The following is a 19,220-nucleotide window of genomic DNA, read 5'->3' on the forward strand; positions in this document are numbered from 1 at the left end:
TGGGTCCTGTGTGGGCGGGCCATGTACCATGTCCACCTTCTTGAAACACTTCCTTCTATTTCCTTGCGCGAGTCTGAAATCTGAAACCCCTTCTGACTCCAGCTGGGGTCTTGATTTCCCCGATTGATGGCGTTCCCCTTTCCGTGTTTCATCCGACGATGAGCAAATACGGAATGCATATTGCCTCCTGCGTATCTTCGTTTGGGCATGTGTGTCGATGCAAGCTGATAATGACCGGCCGCTGGCTCGGCCGAACTTCTCGCTTCCCGCTAATATCCCGCGAATGGAACGATGCATGTGGTTGCACACCGTTGGCCTCTCTCTCCCGATTGAACTTATTTCCCCTACTTGACTTACCATGCTCTGTCTTGGTACACACTCGACATCTCGAAAGATGTCAAACAGCCCACGCGCCGATCTTTGGTTGCGTTGCTGTCCTCGTACATAGTGTTGATTCCGGCTTGATGCATGGAACCGTGAACAAACCCCCCAAAAGCGCCATCTTTGTTTGCAAAGCGACGTGGTGGTTATTGGTGTGCCTGATCCTGATACATACATCCATGTTTATTCTCTGGACCAATACCTCTCTGCTGTTCTTGCCCTTTCCCCCCCCTCTTATCTCTCGGCCTGCGTTTCTCCCTTTTCTTTCCTCACTGCCTGTTACTACCCAATACCCCCTCTTGATTTGGCTAGTATCTTTCTCTCCTTGTGTCTTAATTGGTTGTTTGAAATACAATACTGGGCGGATCTAGTCTCGATTCTGTCTTTCTTTTTTCATATCTCTTGCTTTTGCGGTGTTAAATCATCATCTGTGCCTATGCTATGTGGCTATGTGGTTCATGGGTATCCTTCGGATGTATTTTCCTTTCAGATCCGATCTGAGGCTGTCACTTAATTCTGGTTGTTTTTCGTGCATCAAAGAAAGAAAGAAGAATGCATAGATCGTTGTTTTATTGTGTACTTTGTGAACATGGGACCATCTTATCCTCATATTTGCCCCTTGTATGAGTATCAATGTACTCTTCCACCAATCCTGGTGTCTGATTCGTTGCTTACCTGTCTCCCTCGGATACAACGGGTTAGGTAACATCTGTTCAAAAGCCGATCATTAGCCATCGCCGAGGCTGAGACTTTGGCTTAGATTGGTGATTTTCCCTCGTATCGGATCATGGCGTTGTAGTGTAGGGCCCCTGTCAGGTTATCACGAAACTACCCCGGTCCAGCCGGCTTGATGATGTTACATAGGCTGATATGAACCTAGTTAATTATTAATGTGCCAATTGGCAAGATTTATAAGCATATCAATACTCCAGGGCTATACGCTCCTTCTCCCACTGAATAGAACTCCGATTCCCATATCCACATGCGGTATAGTTATATTTCGCTCCTGCTGATTGGTGGAGAAACTCAACGCCGCTCCCACTTTTCCCCGCGTCCACCGTCTGCGTGGGATAGCATTGTCCGCGCATTGAGTGGAACCTGCGCAACAAGTTCTTCCATCGATCCATGTCGCCTCAAATGGCTTTCCATTCTGATCCTCGCGGCTGGGTTTAATACCTCTACTTAGGTACCCGCCTAAGATTGACTTAGCGTCGCTTTATCCAACTTGCCCCAATTACCCCATACATTGGAGCTAGCCTCGTTCGGCCCGCTCCCTTTTTCCTAATTATTTTGTAAAAGTATATGCTCTGATACTACTTACCTCTTACGATACCCGGGGTTCTGACCGTTGGGAAGCGAATTGCACAAAGTCTATACTGGGTCCTTGCGCTCCTTCCCCCCTCTCCCCGACTTCCCATTTCCACCCGTCTTGACACCCGTGGACATACCTCGACCTGCATATACATCCTCCCCAGCACGAAGTATGAAAACACTTGGGACTGCTATGCCATGATTCCCACAGCCTTTCCGCAGCATATGGCCACGCCGCTGCTCGACGATCCCCCTGTCTCCACCGCCCTCAAGGCTCAGGGTCCTCCCAGCGCAAACACCAATCTCCCCGTTCCTTCCAATGCTACAACAATACTCTCACGCGATCATCCGGCTACCGGGGCTGAGGACCAGATAGCCGCAGACATCGCCGCGCCAGCCACCGATGCTGTCGCGAGGACTGTCGTGATCATCTATGGGCAGAACCAAGACCATATCGTACAACTGGTAGCGGAGATTTTGGGCAAGCCATGGACAACGGACACATCGCTTGGGACTGTTGCGCGAGCCAGCGATGCTGTGGTTGTGGGGATCCTAGCGCACGATCTAACGCGGAGCTTGCAAGGATGTGAGCGATCATCCCTGATTTTGGTAAACACGTACTGTGTGGAAGACGGGTCTGCGCCGGAAGACTCGCTCACCGAGAGCTGTGATTATGAGTTTTTATATTCGCGGAGTCCGTTCCTGCGTCGGGATTTGTCGCGGTTTTTGTCGTTGATTTTTGGTCAGACGAGGCCGCATGATGATTTGCGGACGAAGACCAGGACGAATTTTATCTCGACTACTTTTCCTGATGTGCATGCTGCTTTGCCCAATTTGGACATTCTGTCTGTGGGATCTGATGCTGTTGAAATCCGTGTGGATTTGTTGGTTGAGCCTGTGCCAGAGGGTTGGACCACTCCGCCTGTTCCGAGTTTGAAGTATGTTGGTCAGCAGTTGATGTTGTTGCGGCAGCATACTGAGTTACCGATTATCTTTACTGTGCGTTGTACAAGAGAGAACGGGAAGTTTCCGGTAGACGACCCTGCGCTCTTTTACAAGTACCTGCGCCGAGCGATACGGTGGGGAGTTGAGTATATTGATGTGGAAGTGTGGCTGCCAGAGGAGATCCGGCGCCAGCTCTTCGAGAAAAAAGGCCATAGTATGATTCTATCTGCGTTTCATGACTTCTCTGGGACCTGGAAGTGGACATCCGAAGAGGCACAGCGCATATTTACAGAAAGCGCCAAATATGCCGACATCGTGAAGATGATCGCCATGGTCCACACAATCGAGGAGAACTACGAACTAGAATACTTCCGCTCTACCATCAAAAGCCGCGGCTCCGGTCCACCCCTGTCGGCAGTCAACATGGGTCAAATGGGCCAGCTATCTCGAGCCCTCAACACCGTCTTCTCCCCAATCACCCACCCCCTCCTCCCAATGATCGCCGCCCCAGGCCAGCTAACCGCGGCGGAGATCAACGAAGCCCTACATATAATGGGCCAACTTCCCAAACGCGAGCTCTACGCCATCGGCTCATTCCGCTCAACCCCACACTCAATGTTCATGGAGAAATGTCTAAACGAGCTCGGTCTCCCACACAACTTCACCTCAGTAGACCGCGGCCCAAAAGGCTCCATAGAATCCGTCCTCCTTCAACCGCACTTCGGCGGCGCCTACCTCAATCCCCCAGTCCCAACCACAACTGGTTTCATCCCTGCAGTCAGCGACGCAGCCCGCGCAATCGGGTTAATCGACACAATCGCCATGACACCGGGCGAACCCGCCCCAGGAACCTCCCGCTTCATCGGCGAAAACGCCGCCTGGAAGGGCATCCGCGCGACCCTGACGCGCGAATACGTTCCATCCGCGTACAGCAGCCGCGCAGCGATCATCCTCGCCGGCTCCCAAGCAGACGCTTCAGCAGCGATCTTCGCACTACGCAGTCTGGCCGTTGGCACAATCTACACAGTCGGGTTTAAAGCGAGTGGCCCGCTAGCTGTGGGGCTTGAGCCGTTCACATCCATCCAATCTGTCAAACGGGTCGAGCAGCCATTTGTTATTGTCTCTGCGCTGCCGCCGGAAAAGTCGCTTCTCGTGCAGCCTCTCTTAAGACATTATGGGGTTAATGGTCGCTCATCCCCGCCTTCGACTCGTGGGAAGGTTTATCTTGATCTCACTAGTGGGCCAAGGAAGGGAGATCCTTTGGCTGTTGCTACTAGTGCTGGGTGGACGGCGTATGGGGTTGAGGATGTTAGTGCTTGGACTACGGTTGAGACGCTCAGGTTGCTTGTTGGGCAGAATGTGCCGTTTGACTTTGTGCGCATGGCGTCTGGGAGACCTTTGTTCTAGCTATATAGTATAGTATACTGCATACCTACGTAGGTTATTTGAGGTTCGGCCTTTTTGTCTGTTGTTGATACAATAGATGTTGATCTTGATATTGGATTGGAATTTTGTTCTAGGGGTTTGGGGTAGGGATTATATGATCTGTTTTTGTATGGCTATCTGCATCATGTCAGATCCGTGGGTGTTGACATATGTAGTGTTGTGGCTAGTTCGAGCCCAAGAATGGTGCTTTGTTTATTTTCCCTGCGGATATTTTGTAGGGTCAACCAACTGCGTGGGGTATTTCTGGTATTTCTGATGCGTATGTATATCTCTGCTATAAGTACGGAGTAGTGTTTTGAGTCATATTCACAGAATCCATGCTTAGCGCTAATACGCGAGATATATATGCTGCTAGATAAGAACTTATCAGAAAATCCGGGGTCAACCCCTCATTTCCTCCCGAGGTCCTTACCCCAGGCCTCGTTCTCTGTAGCTCTAGATATATATTTCTTTCCTAATTCACACAAAATAAAGATGCATCTACGTCCCGATCATGCAGTGCGAGACCTCCCAACCCTCCACGCCTTCATCAAACAACACCCATTAGGTGTTCTGACCACTTCCCTCCCCTTGAAGAATCACCCGACCCTCCAATGCAGCCACATCCCCTGGGTGTTGGACTGTGAAACAACACTCGAAGACCAGTTAGCAACGAAAGCAAAAACAGCCGATGACAACACCCCGGCACCTCCACATGTCTCAATGGGAGTCCTCCGCGGCCATATCGCGCGCCAAAACCCGCAAAGCAAAGCCATTGTAGAATCTGCCTCGGAACACAGCACCAAAACAATCAGTATCCCGGGCGCATTTCCAATAACAAGTTCTGAAGAAGAACCAACAACATCCACAGGCCATACACTCCCTGGTGAGGTCCTAATCGTCTTCACCAGCCCAGTAGACTACTACATCACCCCGAACTTCTACACAGAGTCCAAGCCTGCCACGGGCAGGGTTGCTCCGACGTGGAATTACGCTGCGGTGCAGGTCTACGGTCGGGCAACTATCTACCATGACACGAAGGACGAGCAAACAGAGCTGTTTCTACGACAACAGCTGGGTGATTTAGCCCGGCTTGGAGAGGAAGGGGTAATGGGTTTTCAAGATGAATCTGGGTTGGGTTCGGGGTCTGATGTTAAACACCGAGGTGATGGAACTGAGAATGGGGATGGGGATGCACCCCAAAACAAAGACCAGAACCAGAACCAGGGCCACAGCACAGACCTGGATCTGGAGCTGGACCTGGACCTGAATCAGGGGGTGAAGACGGCGGCGACCGGGGCTAGCGGGGATGGCGACGGCACGGCATTGCCGAAACCTATGCCGGCAGCTTGGAAAATCGCAGATGCGCCACTTGAGTATATTGCGGCGCTTTTGAAGAATATTGTCGGGATGAGGATTGAAATTACACGGATTGAGGGCCGCTTTAAGGTTAGTCAAGAACGGCCAGTGAATGATCGTGGTGGTGTTGTTCAGGGGTTGGAGAGGATGGGTGGGAGGGCGAGGGATATGGCGGAATTTGTGAAGAGGGGGAAGGTTTTGCCTGGACAGTGAGGTTGACATTTCACTTTTTGATTATGTATAGACCCCGTTGATTTTAGGGGTACACGGAGTAGATACTAAATAGAGTAATAGTGTCAAGCCACCTTGGAATACTTACAGTACCTAGTGTTGCTTGGCATTATAGAATAGAGGAGAGCACATGGTCTGGGTAAATAAGCACTACTCCGTACAAGGTGCTTAAAAAGTTAAAAAGAAGACTAGGATGGAGGTTCCGTATCAAATATAGTAGACTTAGGGGATGATCAAGGCTGGGATTGAACGGGGTTTCCAAGCTTGGGGACCTCGGGGGAATTTTGGAAGGAGGAATAAGCGGGGGCCAATAGTAATAGTGATAGGCACCTTGATACTCCATGCTCTGTACGGAGGGAGTACTCCGCACCTTTTTCAGGTGCAGTTAAATACTTGGAAGGGTTTCTGCAGGAGCCACTTGAGGAAAATTGAGGGGACTTAATAAGGGGTCCAAGCGACAATAGAGAACCCCGTGATGGGGTGTGATGGACAGAATATAGTTATTTACTGGTTGAATATGTCAAGCTACTGCAACGTGAAATTACCTGCAATTCTGCTGCAACTCTGCTGTAATTATGGGGTTTCTGGGTCATCCCGGCTGTTGGCGTCGGAGCCCTAAGGTGGGTGTATTTCCAGAAAAGGAAATCCTTCCCGCCATTTATCAGATTAAAGGGGAATGGATTGGTTTATAAGTTGAATGTGATGTTCGAAGTAAATTAAACTTAAAAGAATAAGAATACATAAGAAATATACAAGATGTATATATATTTGATCCAATTAGTAATTAGGAGTATACGGAGTACAAAGGTAAATCCTTGTATAATAGTTATCCCCTCCATCGCAGCCCAAACTGGGGCCCTGGGGAATTCCGGCGGCACATCACCTTCTCCGCATTTCTCTCCGCCGCAACCTGGTTGTGGTATAGGCTCTTTTTTCCCCCCAAGCCACAGCCATGCGCTTGACTTCTTGTCAATCTTGGCCTTGGCCGTTTTCTTTCTTCTTCTCATCTTTCTCTTCCATGTAGATGTGCCATGTCTCGTCCTCAGGTCAGCATCGACCGTCTCACGCCCCGCCGTGCGACGGTCGAGCCGCGCGAAACCATGAACTGCAAATCCTGTCGCAAGCGCAAGGTCTGTCCAGTCAGTTTGAGTACGATTGGTTTGTCTCTAACCCGTCATAGATCAAATGTAATCGTATGCGACCGAGCTGCGAGGCTTGCAAGGTCTTCCAGTGCCCATGTCTATATGGTATGTTAATCATGTCCCCTCTACATCACATGATTGCCCTCGTTGATTTTGTCATGTTCAAAGATGCCGTCCCCAAAAAACGGGGCCCCAAGACCGATGTGCTAGAAGCTCTTCTCAAGCGGGTTGATGGGTTGGAGAAACGACTCCACGATGAAAAGAACCCTATTTCGCCCACTTCCCCCGATACCCCGGACGATCCCCCGAGCCTTCCCACCCGTCGGAACACCATCGACACTTCCTTCAGTATTTACTCTTCAAGCGATCGATCGGCTCTGTCAAATTCTTTCTCGCAAAATGTGGATCCCTTCTCTAGGCCGACCGGCCACCCAGCAAGTCTTCTCCAACAGCCCTCTCCGACAACCAATGGACCCCTCTCGGATGCCATCCTCGATATTTACTTTGAGCGATTACACGGTAAACCATTTTATATACTGGACGAGGCGACAACGCGACAGAGCCATCAAATGAGCCAATTGCCTCCATCCTTGGCCATAGCTATCTCAGCATTGACAGTAAGGTAAAACTACCAAGCGTCCAAGACTTGTCGCACGCTTTACATGTTTGACTGACGAATCTCAGATACACAACCTTGCCTGGTCAAGTAGAGCAGTCATTACGTACCGGCCTGGACGCGGCGCTCCAGGCAAGACGCATGATTGACGTCGACAATCCCACAGTAGAAGGACTGCAGACTCTATTGTTACTTTCGCAAGCTTTCTATGCTTATGGTTTGGGGAAGAAAGCTTATATGACATTCTGTATGCTTGCCCTCGGTCTTACATGGTTGAATGAACTTTACTAATGATGATCAGCAAATTGCGTGGCCATGATCGTCGCTCTGGATTTGTACCGCGAGGCTCCCTCTAAGTCCAATATCTCGACTGCCGAGCGAGAAACGAGACGTCGGCTATTCTGGTCCGTTTACTTGATGGACAGATTCATTAACTGTGGGTCTCGACGTCCATGCCTGATTGCCGATCATTCGATTGTTCTGCGCCTACCGTCTTGGTCACCACACGCAGCCGGTCTGAACATGGAGGGAGAGCTCTTCCATGTCGGCCCGAACATTCAATATTCCGCTGATTCCCGGCGCAAATCACCAAGTGCTGCATCTTTGCTGATTGACATAACGCGTATTCTTGGTGTCACCAATAAGTACCTGGCAGCTGGCGGAGTCAAAGGCGACTCCCACTTTCCATGGCATGCGCTCTCTAATTTATCTAAGATCCGACAAGAATTAGATATCTGGGCGGCCGGTACGCAGGATGTCTTTGCGTCGATCGATGCATTGTTCGGCCATCCCGAGAGTACAACACTTTTGCTGAGCAAGTTGATCTACCATTTGGTGCACTGTCTGATCTACCGCCCGTTCCTACCCATTGACCTGGTAGAACTCAGAGGTACAGGACAGCATCAGTCATGGCAAATTGAGGCGACGAACTTGTGTTTTTCGCATTCCAATGCCATTGCCGAGCTCGTTGAACTGGGTCGTAATTCTCCACTGATTGAGTGGCCTGCTTTCGTCGGCTATTGTGTGTGCACAGCGGGGACTGTGCATGTTCACGGTGTGCACTACAAGGGCCGTGAAGGAGAGGTTTTTTCTTCCAGCGCCGAATTCCTGACTCGGGAGATGCACCAGCTTGCTTGGCTGCGCAATATTTGGACTGGGGCGCAGCATCAGCGTGAGCTGCTCCAGACTATCTATACCTGTCACTCCGAGCTGGTGCGCAATCTTGCTAGTAGCCCAATGCGCTTCTCGCCAGTCTTCCACCTTGAAGACTTTCTCGACCGATACCCCGGTCTGATGTTAGATGGATCACACGTTCGGCTCATAGATGCGGGGGATGAACTGACGCCAAGGTAGGTCCACTGCTGATTCCATCCTTTTGCATACATATTATATGGTAGCTAACTCTGGAGACAGTACTGCAAACTTTATCGATCGTCAAGATCACTACTACCAACGACCAATCGCTGCACCCTCGTATCAGAATGCTTCATCCTACTTCTCAAATACGCGGCCTGGACCCTCGAGTCCATTAGGATCCACCCAGAACTTAGATATCGACCGTCGCCACCCCAATTCCCATTCTATGTCCCAGAAACCCTCTCATCCGGCTTCCCTCTCGCCAACCCTACAATTCCAAGCGATCTCAAATAATCACCACCAACAATCACCATCCTTGCCCTCCATATTCTCCCTCCCAACCGGCACAGATCTATCTGGTGCTGGCACAACAGAAAACTCTCACCTTTCCATCCCAGGCTTCTCCCCCTTAGCCTTTGGCCTCTCACCGCCAGCCTTTCTCACCGACTCCGCCATGAACATAGCACCAACACCGCCCCCAAATCCCCAATACGCAACCTTCCCCTTCGACACCGCTCATGCAAACTTAAACGGAATGGCGCAGTCGGGCCCAACCGCTCTGACCCCAGGTGCCCAGTCCCAAACTAGCGCTACCCAGACTACAGCCGGCAGCGAGGGCACATCTGAAAAAGATCCCTTCCTGAGCCTACTGGAACAGCTCGCTGAAAATGAGAACTCGCAGGGTGGGCCTAGTGAGCTCGAGTTCTTTTTGACGGGTACCGGTGCTGTCGAAGGTGATGCAGATATTCCTCTTCAGAAAGATGGTTCTTCCTAAGGGGCAAATTGGTGCTTGTGATTATGATTCCCCCATGTCTATTGTCGTTCTATGTATATCTCTTGCTGTATATCTTGTCCTTTATATAGGCCGTGGCCGAATTTCTAATACCCATTGTGCTTATGACCTACCTACATACTTTGTGAGATTTCCCAATCCGGAAAACATTTCTCCAACCACAAGGATACCCTTTGGGCCGTGGAAGAGCAGATGATGTCCCTGGTCGAGGAGATGCGCGCTGTCCGCGAAGAAGAACTCTTTGATCGTGATTTGGAAGCGGAGCTCGTTATTGATGTGATCTCACGATCTGTCAATATCCTCGGTTTCTGTACATCACGACGTACAGGGGTTGTGTCTCGCTCTCGCCTAGCACAATCCATTCAATTAAGTTGATCTTTCACATCCCGCCAAGTCCCGGGGATTGCTTTTTCAGGAGTTGTGAATAGCTTCAACTTCAGATCGATAGCTACGTAGCTAGGATCTATTCAGGTGGCAAGCAGTGTCTTAGCAGTATCTCCTACGTAGGAGACTGTGCAGAGATTTCTGCCAGGCAAGGCCACCTTTGGGGTTAAACCACTATCAGATGGTAGTCGTCGCCATCGTTCTTGGCACATCTGGTTGCCTGGGGATACCTTCACTTTTGCCAGTTTAGGCCACGCCTACTGGTAGGGATCTCAGTTATCCTAACTTTTGCCCTTGGGCCAGGGATTATCGACATCCCATTTCTTGGACTAAGGTCCAAATCCTGGCATTGTTGCTATCTCATTTTAGTTATTGTTGACTAACCCCTGGCGTCGTTGCCATCAACATCTCACTTTGCTCTTGCCTTTCATTCAGATCATTCTTCAACAGCGCTGTAGTAAATATTACTGTGGTACCAGTCTACCTAGTTTCAAAACTTGGTGTTTGTCACGACACCATTTAAAGAGCTCTTGGGCATGGGTTGCTATAATAAAACCTTTAGCGTATTCGGTTCCTTCACACCGATAGCGCAAAAGGCACGGCCCAACGCCCACTCTATGGTACGGCATTGGGCGCTATTATGCTGCGCATTCTATGAAATAATCGCCTCTTGGACATCCAGGGACCTTATTGCGTCCTGATTAAGGAAGATTATATGCCGTAGGCGCCGCAATGTACAACCTATCTTGTTTTGCTATTAGCGGATCAGCCTAAGTTCCGAATGATGGAGAATACATGATATCAGATTCGGACGGGAGCACGTCAACACTAAGACCAGGGGGAATATCGCAAGACTTCAAGGACGTGTATATGTGAATACAGGTCGGGTAGTACTGACTAACAGTGCGATAACTCATTTACCAACTCCCTATAAAACCTTTCAATCAGACTCTTCAAAACTATTTTTTTTTTTACATTACTTTAACTAGTGACTTACTGTAACCATTTAATACCCCTAGAGCCACCTGGACCGAATTGCATTACTAGTTTTCATTGATCACCCCGGGGTCGGCATCTGTGCTCTCGGCCGGAGTTACCCCGGTCTCGGCGGAGCTCCGCCGACCCCGCGTTGCCAACTCCCCTCCTCTCGCATAAGAAGACCATCCCCTCTTAATGTCACCCAGCCAACGCCTCAAGACTCTGTCAAATCACCTCCAACGGGCCCTCAAAATGAAACTCCTCTACCCTACCTCCCTCCACCTCGACACAAAGTCCCTGGAAGGCTTCTCCGTCGAATTACACCCCTACGATGTCACACTCCCAATTCCCGAACCCCTAATCGACGCCGAGTTCCTCGTAACATGGAGCAACAAACCCACGAACCTCCGCGACGCAGCCTCTCGCATGAAGAACCTCCGCTGGATCCAGTCGCTAGCAGCCGGTCCGAACGACGTCCTCGGTGCAGGCTTCGATGCCTCCCGCATCGCTATCACAACCGGCTCCGGTCTCCACGACGAAACAGTCGCTGAACACACCCTAGGCCTGCTCCTCAATGCCGCCCGTCGCTTCTATGAGATGCGCGATTACCAGTCCCGCGGCGAGTGGCCCGGTCATCTGGGCGGCCCCCAGCCTGACCGTGCCCCCGGCACTTTCCGTACCCTCAAGGGTGCTAATATTACCATCTGGGGATTCGGAAATATTGCCAAGAACCTTGCACCCGTGCTGACTGCGCTCGGGGCCAATGTTACCGGTGTTGCGCGGAGTACCGGTGTGCGAAATGGGTTTGAGGTTGTTGCAGAGGATCGCTTGCAAGAGATCCTGCCTAAGACCGATGCCCTTGTTATGATTCTGCCTGGTTCGGCCAGTACCAATGGTGCGCTTAGCACTGAGCGTTTGGCGTTGCTGCCGAATCATTCCTGGGTTGTGAATGTTGGTCGGGGTACTTCTGTTGACGAGGATGCGCTGCTTGAGGCGCTCGAGAAGGGTAGCATTGGTGGTGCCGCGTTGGATGTTTTCTCTGCTGAGCCCCTCCCGAAGGAGTCGAAGCTTTATGCTGCGCCGAACCTTATCCTCTCGCCTCATGCTGCTGGTGGACGTCCCCGTGGGGCTGAGGCGCTCATTGCGTATAACCTCAGACGGCTTCTTGCTGGACAGGAGCTGAAGAATATTATTTGAGCTTGGGATGAAGTGACTGCGAACATTGCTTGTTTGATAGAGTTTATGAGTACATATATACATGCATAGATGAAATGAAGGTTAGATGCCCTGTTTTCGCTGTATAGGTCTTACATGTATTAGCCTACGAGTATGTCTAGAGTCTATTGAATTGAATTGGCCCCTGGGAATTAACGGCGAGACTTTAACAGTGAGCAATGGTATGGTGACTGTGAATATATTCTGTTGTAGGGGCTCGTCATAGACAAAATGTTATGTAGAATTAAGGACCAGTGTAAAAAAAGTAGACACCATGACAGGAAAGGATTCAGAAAGCAATTTTCTCCATCAAACGGGCTACATGCAGCCACTGCAGATCTTGGATGCATAAGATCCTAAACAGGTACATGCATGAACTGTACTGGCTAGGGTTGAGAAAAATTCACGGTTCAAACTCGGGTATAAATCTGAACTGCGAGTGCTGAATCGACCCGTATGCCTGAGAGCATATAGCCTTGAGCGTTCCCCTCTTCAATATGTACAACTAATAGTGGCCTTAGGTCGCGAACGGGTTCTCACATCAAGGAAAGACTTGAAGGTGGCACAAATCACAGCAGGATCCCGCGGAATTGTTTCGGATACGTTGAATAATACGGTGAGAACTGTACTGCATGTAGCAGATCAGAATAAAATTAACTATGAATGGATTGGATGGATTGGATGGATATGAATAATGTTAGAAATAAAATTCTACACTATGATCTCTTCATACTTAGAGTCGAAGGCCACATTTATGAATTTTCTACCACACCTGCAGAATAGAATGAGAAACGGAATCAGGCAGTAACATGATAATGCGTAGATTCTACCTGATTCCACTGACCGAAAGCCGCCTGAATTGAAATATTCTTCCCACGATACGACATGATGCAGCTGTCCAACTGAACCAACGGCGCTAACCTGCATTCCGTAGGAGTTCAGGATTATTGGCATGTAAGAATTGCATAGCAAGTTATTAGGCATGATGCCGTGTTAGAATTCGCGCTGAAACCCCAATTCTATGTTAATTAACTAAAGATTATGTGGGATTTTCAACAGACTACACTACGACCCAAGAGAACTTGATCAAAATCAATGTGATATAAACGAAGATGATGAGACTATGTACTATTTAGTATGTGCAAAATAAACTCAAAAGGGCCCCCATTTTCAAACGCCATGCCATAAATCAATGCCGTCGTTCCCCTCACCACTCACATCCGAGATTTACTCGGGGCACAGCAAGAAGAAGGGAACGCATTCTTCGACTGGGTATCAACACAAATAGCCGAAGGAGGCACCCAAAGACCAGGGTTCTTCTCAAAGAAATTGGAGGCACGCAGCATAATGCTAACTGGCTCAGCAGGCATGATGGGGAAATCCTCGGTACGTGGGAAATGCGTCAGACCGAACTGCAAGTAACAGACGATATCGGTGTTCTCGATGTTCTCATCACGCTTCGCCCAGTCGGCAATGGTCGAGTTGTAAGGGTGTCCCTCAGAGCCATCAGATTGACAGACGTAGTCACCAGCCGGGAAGAGCTCGTAGTCCTTGTAAGGAGTGACCCAGAGGGGCTTGCGGGCGAAAGCGGCACGCTTCCAGACAGTGCTGCCGGGCTTGGCGAGCATAGGGGGACAGTTGTTGTTGAGGATCTTGTAGGCGACGGGCTTTTTGGCGATGGCGTTCATGCGGTTCGGGTTGATGATGTCCCATGAACGGTTGGTCTCGTAGCAGTAGTCGGCAGCACCCTCGAGGGAGGTGCGGAGGGGGGTCTTCTTGCTGTAGAATCCGTTGCCGTAGGGGTTCTCTGGGGAGCCGACGGCGGCTTCGGCGGATACGGCATCATTTTGGATAATGGAGTTGTTTTGGCCGTCGATTTCAGGGTCGATGCGGAGAGAGAACAGGTGCTGGTGGTTGTGGGCGTTGATAGAAGGGGCGACTTCCGTGCCGAAGGGAGCAGCGGTTTCGCTTGGGTGCATGCAGTAGGTGTTCAGCATACCGGTCAGCTTCATCTCCAACTTGTAGGTTCCGTCGAGAGTGAAGGTGTGGTAGAAGCCGTATTCGTAGTTGGCGGCGGTGATAATTTGAGAGACGATGAGCTTGCGGTCCCGGGCGGAGATAACTGTACCGTCACGGTAGTCGGTGTGCTTATAGAGGAGACCGTTGTCTTCCTCGTGAATGCAGATGGCGTTCTTGATGACGGCTGCCTCACCCTTGGAAGTAGACATGACACCATCCATGTAGTGAATGGCACCCTTGCAATCACAACCCAGCTTCAGAGAGTTGGTCATCAGGCCAGTGCCGTACTCGCCGACATCGAAAGCATGCTTCTTGTGATGGGGCTTCTCGGGGCAGCCGTAGGGAACAACCATCTCAACGACGGAGATACGGTTGAAGAGGGTGCGCTCACGATCTTCGTACATGTCGTGGGTACGCACATCGGAAATGACAATACCTTCACGGTAGTTGAAGCCAATGTGCATCTTGAAGTTGGCCCAGGTCAGCTCATTGCCGCGGACCTTGAAAGAGACACCCTCAGGCTGGGTAATATCGATGGGCTTGAGGCGATCGTGCTTGTACTTGTCGCCAATGAATTCGGGGAGGTAGTTGTGTTCCTTGAGAGGGGCAGCAGTCCGCTCGCCATTAACGTACCGAATGTCGACGCTGAGAACTTCTTCTGTGTCGGTGTCGGCGACAACACTGAAATCCAGAGGGTGGGCGTATTGGTTATCGAACTCAGAGTTGCGGTAGTAAGCCAGACCCTGCTGGAGACGGTGGTCGTATCCCCAGCGTTCGTCGATGCCGATAGCCCATGCGTCCAAGAAGACCTTGCTCATGTCGGTGATTCCAATATCTTTGCAGGCACGGATGACGCGGGGGTCCTTGCGGGCAACACGCTCCATCACATCAAGATCCTCTAGGGTGAGGGTAGGCATCACATCGTGAACGTCCTTCCATTCCTCAACCTTGCCGGTGGCGAGATTGGCCACCACCTCTGCGACTTTGTTGGTTCCACCGACAATGACAATGGCGAAGGCACGACGGGCAGGAGCTGGAACAGTGCCAGCACGGAATGCCCGGTATTCCGCTTTGCGGGGTTCACGGAGTGTGAGGCAGTTGAACTTGATGGACTTGGGGCTGGCATAATCCCGAATGATCTTTGCCGCCTCTGGAATTTCCTTGATAGAAAGTTGATCTAGGGTTTGGAGTTAGTAGTACTCTCGGGTTTTATTTAGAGGCATTTCATACCTAACGGATGCGGGGTGCCTTGTGGCAGCATGGCTGCGGCAGCGACACTTTCATAATCCCCCTCACGGAAGATTGTGTAGCCAGGAATTGACTCGGTATCAGGGGCAGACGCCATGATGAAGATGTGTAAGGGGTATCAAGGGGAAAGAGAGAGAGTTGTGAAGTTGTAGAAAACCAGAAACTCCATCCCAAAGCTACGATACACCTTATATAGCTAATGGACCTTGAATATCTAATCGAATCTCCGCGCATGTACCTTCCCATTCGGGTAATCAGGATCTGGAACTACGATATAAGCAACTCGGACAAAGTGAGCGAATGTTCCCGAAAGTGGATTCTCTCGCCGTTGCTCAATTTGGGATATAATCTGGAGAAGATATGTCTTTGCACAGCATTTGTCTGAGAGTTTGATTCTATGTCATAATATCTTTTGCGTAAAGCGTTTGCCATCGAAATTATCCAGCCAATGGCATTGCAACGGGTCGGACAGATGTGTTGGCCATAGTCATCTGCTAGTGGTCGGCCTAATAAGGCAAGTCTTGTAGGAAAGACCGTGCATCGATACTAGGCAAGACCTGCCCTAATTTGATAATATCTGATCCGATAGACGAATGAGGGGATATTACGGCTGTGCAGGGTTGGGGATGCCAAGACGTTAAATCAAGCTTATTTCCACATGGATGCGATGTAAGCGTCCACAGCCCTGGAGCCCCTAGGTAGCCCATAACGTAGTTAGATCACGAACTTTTCATCTTTAATATGTACGAAAAATGAGAGACATTCAAATTACACCTTTAAACAGAAGAGCAATTTATCTCAGATTATCATTAATCCAAACGATGCGACAGCCTGTGGGTGGACTTGCCTGTTTTGGGTTAGCGGCTCGGCTTATCAACGGCGATTTCGGCCTGTCTCAAGTCAATCCACTACAGTCCACTTCAACTTCGACCCGTTTTTAGCTTCAAAAATCCGGAGGTTGATCTCTGTCGTGTGGGGTCGGTCCCTGGTCCATGATGTATCCGATAAGCTGCCTGGAATGGCATGTCCAGCCGAAGCACTCATCGCAATTTCCATAGCTGAGTTCAGGTTTAAGAACTAGTTACAAATTCATCTCATCTTGCTTCACTATCTTCTCTTACTCAGAAGAGAACCATAATAGAAAGCACATACAGTCATGGCCAATTTATCCGTTCAACTCACTGCCCCCAACGGCCACACTTGGACCCAGCCCACCGGCTTGTTCATCAATAACCAATGGGTCAAGTGTTCGACCGGAGAGAAGATTGCCAGCATCAATCCCACGTACGTGAGAAATTGAAGACTAAGCTCCTATGTCTTATTGCCATAACTAACTGGTGTTCAAAATAGAACCGCAAAGGAAATCACATCAATCCACGCAGCTTCCGCCGACGATGTTGACAAGGCCGTCAAAGCAGCTCGCGCTGCTTTGAATAACCCATGTTGGCGCGACCTGCCCGGCATTGACCGCGGCAAGCTGATGAACCGCCTGGCCCAGCTCATCGAGGACAACCGTGCCACGCTCGCCACTATCGAAACAATCGACAATGGAAAGCCATATTCCGTTTCCTTCAATGACGACCTCACCGAGACCGCCGAAACAATCCGTTACTACGGTGGATACGCCGATAAGGTGTTTGGCCAGGTTATCGATACAACCCCGGATAAGTTCGCCTACACTGTGCGGGAGCCCGTTGGTGTCTGTGGCCAAATTATCCCGTAAGTCACAAAGACCTGCGATCAAGCGTCGCCGAAACCGATTGCTAACTCTCACACTAAAGATGGAACTTCCCCCTCGCTATGGCCGCCTGGAAGCTCGGCCCCGCCCTCGCCTGCGGAAACACAGTCGTTCTCAAGCCAGCGGAGCAAACCCCTCTCTCAATCCTCTTCCTTGCCAACCTGATCGTGGAAGCAGGTTTCCCCCCCGGCGTGGTGAATATTGTGAACGGACACGGAGCCATCGCCGGAGCCGCACTCGCCTCACACATGGACGTGGACAAGATCGCCTTCACGGGTAGCACGGCGACAGCCAAGCAGATTATGAAGATGGCCAGCGTGAACTTGAAGAATATCACCCTAGAGACGGGTGGCAAGAGCCCACTCATCGTGTTCAACGATGCGGATCTCGAGCAGGCCGTTGAATGGGCGCATATCGGTATCATGTACAACCAGGGGCAGATCTGTACGGCCACATCCCGCATTCTGGTACAGGACGAGATCTATGACCGTTTCTTGGACGCATTCAAAGCTCAGGTGAAGAATGTCTCTAAGGTCGGTGATCCGTTCGAGGAATCGACCTTCCAGGGCCCGCAAGTGACGCAGGCTCAGTATGACCGCATTATGTCTTATATTGATGTTGGCAAGTCTGAGAAGGCCACTCTGATTGCTGGTGGAAAGCCTTTCACTGGGGTTGGTGATGGCAAGGGTTTCTTCGTTGAACCTACTATTTTCACTGATGTTACGCCCAAGATGCGTATCTACCAAGAGGAGGTCTTCGGTCCTTTCGTGGTGATTGCCCGATTTAGCGAGGAGAAGGATGCTATTGAGATGGCCAATGACTCGACTTATGGCCTTGGAAGTGCCCTGTTCACGACAAATTTGACTCGTGCGCATCGCGTGGCTAAGAAGATTGAGGCTGGTATGGTCTGGATCAACTCTAGCAATGATAGCGATTGGCGCATTCCATTCGGTGGCGTGAAGCAATCTGGTATTGGTCGGGAACTTGGAGAGGCTGGTCTTGCTGCTTACTCAAATATTAAGGCTATTCATGTGAACATGAAGTCTAAGCTTTGAGAGAGATGATTCCAAGGGCGTTTGAATCTACGAGAGGGACCTATTACATTGTACATAGCAAAATTGAAATCCAAAGGAGCATCTCAAGTTCGACATGATACAGGGCTATTAAGCATTTCCGGTTTTGAAGATTCCGTGTTGACAAGTAGATAAAACGAAGGTTTCTGACCGGCCCTAACTGCAGATCAAATGTGAAACGGGAGAAGGGCGAGCTCCACGACAGCCCACTGCTCAGTATTTTACCCCAACTGACTCCAACGATTCACCCTGCTTCGAGCTAGCTTCCTTCCCTTCTGCATCATCATTCTTGCTTACATATTCCGCAATGTATCCATGATCCACCATCATCTCCTCCAAGTTCCGAAGGTCAAGATCCATCTGCGCTAGAGTTTCCAAAATGCCCTCGTAAACAGTAACAAGAGCCTTTGAGTTTTCCAAGCGGAGTTTTTCAGGATCCTCCAATACAGAGTTATGCCACTCAATATCATCAAACGGACCATGTTTAGAGGTTGCAAGTCCTGGGATCGGGGTTTTCGCCTCGGGGCGCTTCGAGATCGGGGCTTTCTTCACACGCTTATCTGCTGCAGACCCCACGGGAGCTACGGGGGCCTTCCGTTTGTGACCGGGGTGCAATGCCATAGTCGGACCACCAAAGCGCGATAGGGTAAGTCTGGAGACCATTGGTTTGACGGAAGGAACATATTTAACCGTAGTATCCAAGGTGAGGGTAGGTGCAGCCTCACTAGCTTCAATGGTGGTCTTGGTATCCCAGGTATTTGGCAATGCATTCGGAGGCTGGCATTCACGCACCTCCTCCATCTTTCCCTTCATCTGGGACATTGTGTAAACTCCTCTATGAAGAAGATAGCCCTTTGAAGTACGAATTGAAGATAGATTATCGGTGAAAAGAAGGAGGGGAGTATAAATTTAGTTGAATATACTAATTCAGGGGATAGATAATATGTTAGATATCTGTAGGAGCAAACGCCTTAGGAGCAAACGCCTCTGGCTTTCAACAATGGGG

At 50.1% G+C, this 19,220-nt stretch overlaps 9 protein-coding genes across 9 annotated transcripts; 6 read left to right on the forward strand and 3 right to left on the reverse strand.

The window, feature by feature from the left end:
- Nucleotides 1–148: 148 nt before the first annotated feature.
- Nucleotides 149–446, reverse strand: N7455_005749 (uncharacterized protein; the record flags this gene model as incomplete). Its single annotated transcript, XM_065605114.1, is given in 2 exon segments — nt 149–344; nt 358–446. The coding sequence occupies 2 exon segments, from the start codon at nt 444–446 to the stop codon at nt 149–151; spliced, it is 285 nt and encodes a 94-aa protein (XP_065462014.1).
- A 1,471-nt stretch (nt 447–1,917) lies between these two features.
- On the forward strand, nt 1,918–4,044 carry N7455_005750 (type I 3-dehydroquinate dehydratase; the record flags this gene model as incomplete). Its single annotated transcript, XM_040959546.2, has 1 exon — nt 1,918–4,044. The coding sequence occupies one exon, from the start codon at nt 1,918–1,920 to the stop codon at nt 4,042–4,044; it is 2,127 nt and encodes a 708-aa protein (XP_040810013.2).
- Nucleotides 4,045–4,557: 513 nt separating this feature from the next.
- Nucleotides 4,558–5,634, forward strand: N7455_005751 (FMN-binding negative transcriptional regulator; the record flags this gene model as incomplete). Its single annotated transcript, XM_040959510.2, has 1 exon — nt 4,558–5,634. The coding sequence occupies one exon, from the start codon at nt 4,558–4,560 to the stop codon at nt 5,632–5,634; it is 1,077 nt and encodes a 358-aa protein (XP_040810066.2).
- A 1,049-nt stretch (nt 5,635–6,683) lies between these two features.
- On the forward strand, nt 6,684–9,541 carry N7455_005752 (transcription factor domain-containing protein; the record flags this gene model as incomplete). The annotated part of the gene is made up of 5 exons (XM_040959554.2): nt 6,684–6,782; nt 6,833–7,416; nt 7,479–7,657; nt 7,712–8,759; nt 8,824–9,541. The coding sequence occupies 5 exons, from the start codon at nt 6,684–6,686 to the stop codon at nt 9,539–9,541; spliced, it is 2,628 nt and encodes an 875-aa protein (XP_040810014.2).
- Nucleotides 9,542–9,754: 213 nt separating this feature from the next.
- Nucleotides 9,755–9,934, forward strand: N7455_005753 (uncharacterized protein; the record flags this gene model as incomplete). Its single annotated transcript, XM_065605115.1, has 1 exon — nt 9,755–9,934. One exon carries the CDS (start codon nt 9,755–9,757, stop codon nt 9,932–9,934), a length of 180 nt encoding a protein of 59 aa, XP_065462015.1.
- Nucleotides 9,935–11,116: 1,182 nt separating this feature from the next.
- N7455_005754 (phosphoglycerate dehydrogenase) lies at nt 11,117–12,118 on the forward strand (the record flags this gene model as incomplete). The annotated part of the gene is made up of 1 exon (XM_040959516.2): nt 11,117–12,118. One exon carries the CDS (start codon nt 11,117–11,119, stop codon nt 12,116–12,118), a length of 1,002 nt encoding a protein of 333 aa, XP_040810068.2.
- A 1,232-nt stretch (nt 12,119–13,350) lies between these two features.
- Nucleotides 13,351–15,500, reverse strand: N7455_005755 (peroxisomal copper amine oxidase; the record flags this gene model as incomplete). Its single annotated transcript, XM_040959566.2, has 2 exons — nt 13,351–15,332; nt 15,386–15,500. 2 exons carry the CDS (start codon nt 15,498–15,500, stop codon nt 13,351–13,353), a joined length of 2,097 nt encoding a protein of 698 aa, XP_040810025.1.
- Nucleotides 15,501–16,559: 1,059 nt separating this feature from the next.
- N7455_005756 (uncharacterized protein) lies at nt 16,560–18,196 on the forward strand (the record flags this gene model as incomplete). Its single annotated transcript, XM_040959500.2, has 3 exons — nt 16,560–16,687; nt 16,754–17,122; nt 17,185–18,196. The coding sequence occupies 3 exons, from the start codon at nt 16,560–16,562 to the stop codon at nt 18,194–18,196; spliced, it is 1,509 nt and encodes a 502-aa protein (XP_040810037.2).
- Nucleotides 18,197–18,427: 231 nt separating this feature from the next.
- Nucleotides 18,428–19,036, reverse strand: N7455_005757 (uncharacterized protein; the record flags this gene model as incomplete). The annotated part of the gene is made up of 1 exon (XM_040959507.2): nt 18,428–19,036. The coding sequence occupies one exon, from the start codon at nt 19,034–19,036 to the stop codon at nt 18,428–18,430; it is 609 nt and encodes a 202-aa protein (XP_040810049.2).
- Between the last annotated feature and the right edge of the window lie 184 nt (nt 19,037–19,220).

Source organism: Penicillium solitum (assembly GCF_028829755.1).
Source record: "Penicillium solitum strain IBT 25940 chromosome Unknown utg000003l_segment0_segment0, whole genome shotgun sequence".
Lineage (NCBI taxonomy): Eukaryota > Fungi > Ascomycota > Eurotiomycetes > Eurotiales > Aspergillaceae > Penicillium > Penicillium solitum.